The sequence below is a fragment of the Humulus lupulus genome, chromosome 4 (assembly GCF_963169125.1).
Source record: "Humulus lupulus chromosome 4, drHumLupu1.1, whole genome shotgun sequence".
Lineage (NCBI taxonomy): Eukaryota > Viridiplantae > Streptophyta > Magnoliopsida > Rosales > Cannabaceae > Humulus > Humulus lupulus.
The window spans coordinates 245,200,367-245,206,366 of NC_084796.1; the positions used below are offsets into that span (position 1 = coordinate 245,200,367).

General features: G+C 34.8%; 1 protein-coding gene across 2 annotated transcripts; it reads right to left on the reverse strand.

The window, feature by feature from the left end:
• Positions 1-492: 492 nt before the first annotated feature.
• LOC133831519 (zeatin O-glucosyltransferase-like) lies at positions 493-4,685 on the reverse strand. Of its 2 annotated transcripts, XM_062261863.1 has the most exons (3): positions 2,882-4,685; positions 2,777-2,794; positions 493-833 (listed from the first exon to the last, which is right to left on the reverse strand). In XM_062261863.1, exon 1 carries the CDS (start codon positions 4,506-4,508, stop codon positions 3,078-3,080), a length of 1,431 nt encoding a protein of 476 aa, XP_062117847.1. In that variant the 5' UTR covers positions 4,509-4,685; the 3' UTR covers positions 493-833; positions 2,777-2,794; positions 2,882-3,077. The 2 variants fall into 2 exon arrangements, with proteins under 2 accessions (XP_062117847.1, XP_062117846.1); XM_062261862.1 differs by lacking the exon at positions 493-833 and having other exon boundaries at positions 2,712-2,794.
• Between the last annotated feature and the right edge of the window lie 1,315 nt (positions 4,686-6,000).

The window sequence follows — 6,000 nt, forward strand, 5'->3', positions numbered from 1 at the left end:
TTTGTAATTGCATTCTTAAAATAGTACAATTATTTAATATTGCATGAATAAAGGAAATATATCATACAATAAATACACCAAAATCAAATATTTGTGCATTTTAATTAATTTCCAAATAATATATAAATTACTAAAATGATATGTTTTAACTAAATGGGCAAAAAATTACATTTTTTTTTGGAAAGGAATGGCTGAGAACTCGGGGCCATGCTTAGTTGCTTGGAATAACATTTGTCTTCCCAAGGCAGCTGGAGGATTGGGTTTCAAGAAGGTTATTGACTGGAACATTGCAGCTATGGGGAATTATGTATGGGCCATTGCTTCTAAAAAGATAACTTATGGGTTAAATGGATTCACAGTGTTTATTTGAACAAATTGAACTGGTGGGAGTACAAAACCCACTCTGATTGCAGTTGGTATTGGAAAAAACTTGTGGCTGTTAAGGAACTCTTTAAAGCCAAAATGGATCTGACCTCTTTTACCGCAATGAAGTACACTATTAAAGCAGGGCATGAAATTCTATTTGCTCACCCGTTCAAAGTACATTGGGGGAATGTTGTTTGGGAGAGGCTTAGCATTCCCAAACACCTGTTCATTTTATGGCTAGTGATGCTACAGAAGCTTCGTACCCGATTATATATCCGCAAATACAATCCACACATGGATCAATCATGTTTATTGTGTGGTGAGTACAATGAAGATATTCAGCACTTATTTTTTCAGTGTACATATAGCAATACTTGTTTGTTGCAAGTGAAGAATTAGCTAGGTTGGAGAGCTCAAACAGAGGAGCATGGTAGATTGCTCCAGTGGATTATCAAAAAGCCAAGCACCTGAGCAAAGTCAGAAAGAACATACTTATAGCTATTGTTGCCACCTTGGTGTATCACATTTGGAGAGTGAGAAATGATGTGTTATGGTCTCATAAACTTTGGCATATAAATCATACTGTAAAGGCAATTCAAAGAGATATTAAACTTAGGCTATGCACTGTAATGTCAATTAAAACGAGTATAGATAGGGATTGGTTTAATTCAATTTGTAAAGATACACAACATTGATTGTATAGGTGACATAGCACATGGGGATTCAAGGAGCTTAGAGTCAAAAGGTGGAAAATGTAAATGATATTGATTTTGAGCAATACAATGACTTCCTATTCACCAAAAAAAAAAAAATGGGCAAAAAATAAAAGAAAAATGAATTTATTGTCTAATTAAGCATTAAAATCAAGAAAATAATAAAATTCCAAAAATAAATCAAAAAATGTAATTTTCAGAATTTGTATGAATTTTTCTTTAATTTTTTTATTATTTTTTTTTTTTTTAAAATCTGCCTTGGGGAAACCACATGTCGTTTCCCCTTATATATGCTTTAAGACTCGTCAAAATGACAAGTCATTTTTCGCGTGCTTCAATTGGCAAAGGACGTGTTGTTTGCCTCATCTTCTCCAATGAACCTGGTCGTTTTGACCCAGTTCCCTGCAAATGAGTCACGCGACCCGACTTGGAAACCCGGCTCCAAAAGTCGATTTTGACGTCCAAAACAAGAATTTTTAGCCCAAATTAAAACGAAAATCATAAATAAAGAGATTCCTCTTGTTTGTTTGCATAAAAACCAACTAAAAACCCAACTTTAATTTCAAAATTATTTTTGGCCTTCACCGGATTCTTCAAAAATTCAACAACATAATGAGTTGGAAAACTTGTTTTTAATGCATAAAATTATTAGAAAATATAGACTTAAGGGTTTTTAATGATATTGAGATTGAAAAACTGGAGTTGAATCAAAAACCAAAATATTAAGGCATTAAAACTTTCGGGAATGTACACAAATGAATATATATATGTGTATATGTGACCAAATTATTATGTTTATATTGCCAAAAAAAATATGTTAGATATGAACAAAATAACATATACTTAAACACAAAAGCAATATAAACACAATCAAATTACAAAGAAAATTTTGAGATATTCGGCCAATACAAAATCTAAAAATCACATATATATATATAAAAAGACATATGCATGTATAAATCATAAAAATATATATGTATATATGCATACAAAAATAACAAGGCAGAGGTAAACCTAGATCTTGATACCAAATGTTAGATTAAAAATTAATATAAATACATAACCATCCTAATGCGGAATAAACAGATTGTTATAAAATTTAGATGATTAAATATATGTACCTCCAACTATTGTTATTGATAATTTTGATCTACAACTCTATATCTACAAAAAAAAAAAAATTAGAACATGTATACAGACTTCCAAGCTCTCACTAACTCTTTTAGATGAAGTTACTAAAAGACAGAATAATGAGTCGCGAGCTTGGAGACCGATACTCTATATTTATAGAGTGAGACATTCTATCAAAGTCTCTGCCACAGATTAAGATATTCTCTCAATCAATTAAGATATGCAAAATCGCGTAACAAATAAAATTGGATAACAAATAATATTAACCATTAATTAGAATATTTGTCGATAAATAAAATATTAACTTTGATATATTAAGTCAATTAGTTGTAACAAATTAATTTTATATCTCATATAAATAAATATTCTCACAGCCCGTCGTCTTAGGAAAATGTTAATGTTAAGGTTTGTTTTATTTGATTAATGCGAAAATAAATGCTTTAATGGGAGAGATAGGGGTATTTTTTTTTGTTTCATGCAACTTTGTTGAACATAAAAATGTGATAAATTATCATTATTTTGCAGCAGTGAAATCAAGTGTAGAGCTTTTATAATGGGAAACTTACATAGAGGAGAGGTTGAACCTGAATTAAGAAGGGAATTAGTCTATATCACTTTCACCATGCTCAAAAGGAACACAAAAATCATAATGATAACACACAAGCACATACCTGAAATAGTGATATATTTTAGTGAAGATGCTGCAGTGACCATTGTTAGACAAAACACCCAAAAACTTGCTTCTTACTATTTTAGCTAAGACAAGTTTAAAGCTTCCATGGAAATGGGATCAATATCATAATACAATCATGTCAACGCACCAGAGGCATAGAACACAGCGAAATAGTATTAATTATTAAGCCAAAACTATCTAGTGATGTGAGAAATGAGTGAATCCATTTCCATCCGAGAAACTCCTCCTTCAGCAGTAGCCTTTCTCAACTCATCACCCAATTCCTTAGCTCTTTTCCTAATCTCATCTCCTTCATCAGAACTCATTAATTTCTTCACAACTTTCTCAATCGTAGATGAATTCACTAGCTCATCTCTGTTTCCCAATTCCCCAACAGCCAAACCAACTTTAACAAACTCAGTGACAAAAGCAGCATTCATGGGCTGATCTGAGTGCATCGGCCAAGCTATCAAGGGCACTCCCAGGCTCATACTCTCCATGCATGAGTTCCACCCACAATGACTCATGAACCCACCTGTTGATGGGTGCCCCAAAATCTCCAACTGGGGCACCCATTCCCTCACCACCATTCCCTTTCCTTCCACTCTTTCTTCGAACCATTTTGGAAGCTGAGGTCCTCTAACTTTCTGTTCATCACCAAAAATGTCTCCTCTGTCTGCATCTCTCAAAACCCAGATGAATTTGACTTCACTTTTGTCCAACCCAATTGCTATTTCTTCAATCTGTCTGTCTTCCAAGAAAGTTGTGGTTCCAAAAGAGATGTACAAAACAGAGTTAGGTTTCTGTTTTTCAAGCCACTCTAAGTAATAAACTTTCTCTGAATTGCCATCGCTGGAGTTGAGTGAGTTTTTCTTGAAGATTGTTACAGAATCTAAAGGCCCAATTGCCCAAAGCTTCATGTTATGATCACTTTCGAGCTCTTTCTCGAAAATGAAATCAAGAAACTCACTTTCAATAAGCCTACAAGCGTTGTAAAGATGACCAGATTTGTTGGCTTTCATAAACGGAACTTGTTTATCTGCGAAAGCGTCGAACCTCGGATCTAAAAATCCTTCCCAAGAAGGAATCTTGGCCTGATTTATCAGCTCATGACCAATCTCCAAGCCTCCTCCCACGGCGTCTCGGAGGAAGGAAACTCTAGAAATAGCAGAGATACAATGGAAAACGTAAGTTTCCGAGTTGTGTGCTAGAGAAGCAGTGTCTTGAACGACATAGCTCATCATGGAATCATGAATAACAACAACTCTTTTGGCTGTCGTTGAGAGCCTAGCGAGGAGATCTGAGAAGGGCTGGCGAAGGTGAACAGAAGCTTCAAGTGCAGGCATGAGATGTACAGGGAAGTTGCTAGCAGTCTTGGTGGGCTGAGGAGAGACAAAGTGTGGAGTTGGGAAGTCATGAAAATGGATTTTGGCTAAGTGGTGAAGAGGGTTTGGAGCTCGAGACTTGACCTGGGAGTTGTGAAGAGCTGAGCTAACGTAGTGGACTGGGATGTTGTATGAGGAGACGACATGGGAGAGCTGAAGCAGTTGGTTGAGGTGGCTTTGAGCTGGCAATGGTACCATTAACACTATAACTGATGACAGCTGATCTTCAGAAGTCGCCATTGATGGAACTTGCTTAAGATTTTTCTTTTCCTTCTTTCAGCTTAAATCTACGATAGACTGCTATATAGATATAAAAATAATATAGTGCTTGCAGACAAAACTGATAGACTATTGGAACGCCGAGCGTGGTTATGAGTGATAGACTATTCGTTGTTGCAACGTATGTGATTATATCGTACACTATTAGGAGTGTTCAAAAGATAGGCCAAATCGGCCATACTATTAAAAAAATCAGCTGTGGCCTGATTCTTGTCTCATTCCTGTCCCCACAAATTAAATTTTGCCACCTAATTTAAAATGGCAGTGTACATTTGGAAGACCAGATGTTATTAACTCAGTTTGTCTTATATTTAGATCATTATATATTTTTACTAAAACTAATAATCACTCCTCTCTCTCTCTTGGAACTCTCTCTCAAGCTCTCTACCTTGAGTTGGGTTAGACAAGTTCATAGTAAATAGTTGAAAGCTTTGGTAGAGGACTATTATTCTATTGTGATTTCATTAAATGTAATGTTGTTTTCATCATAAGCTATTTATGAAACCAAACCAACCAACAAATATGATCTTTACAGAGCTCTCTCTCCCACAAACAATTCTCTCGTATATATTATACAGATATATATATATATATAGATATGAATATATAAAGGTTGCTTGAACAAAACTTTTATATATAATAAAATAAAAAACGATTTGTTATTAATATCCCCTTCATTAAGTGTGGTCTCTACTCTCAAGCTCTCACATTCTGGAGAAATAAAGATCATAAAAATATATGACGATATAAATATAAAGAAGACAAACGGAGTTAATAACATCTGGTCTTCCAAATGTAAATTAGGTGGCAAAATTTAATTTGTGGGGGACATGAATGAGACAAGAATCAGGCCAGAGCTGATTTTTTTCCATCCACTTGCGGATGAAACTGGGGCTAAAATGTAATCTTTTTTAAAGAAGATGTTTTTTTTCCTCTAATTTTAGGAGTTTTTAATTTAATTAACCTTTTCTTTAATTTTAGGGACTTAAATATAAGTCTTAGACTACTAGTTAGTCAGTTTAGCAACTTTGGCGAGCAATATTTGCACATTTTTTTTGTTTTATTTTTTTTTAATTTTTGTCAATCTGCGTTTTTTTAGGAATTTTCTGGGTTTGGGTTGTGCTCGATGGTTGCTCGATGCCTGCTCGATGGCATATAAATTTTTAGGGTTGCATGTTCTACTCCATGGTTACTCGATACCTACTCAATGGGTGCTCGATGGTAATGTGCATTATCACTATTTCATGCATGCTCGATCCCTGTTCGATGCAGGCTCGATGGCACATCAATTTTTAGGGTTGCATGTTCTGCTCGATGGTTACTCGATACCTACCTGATGGGTACTCAATGTTAATGTGCATTATCAATATTTCATGCATGCTCGATGGTTGCTCGATGCCTGCTCAATGCAGGCTCGATGGAACATCAACTTTTACGGTTGAATATTGTGCTC

What these genes read in the sequence shown, in the direction of transcription:
- LOC133831519 (XM_062261863.1), bottom strand. Translation starts at nt 4,508, where the DNA reads ATGGCGACTTCTGAAGATCAGCTGTCATCAGTTATAGTGTTAATGGTA.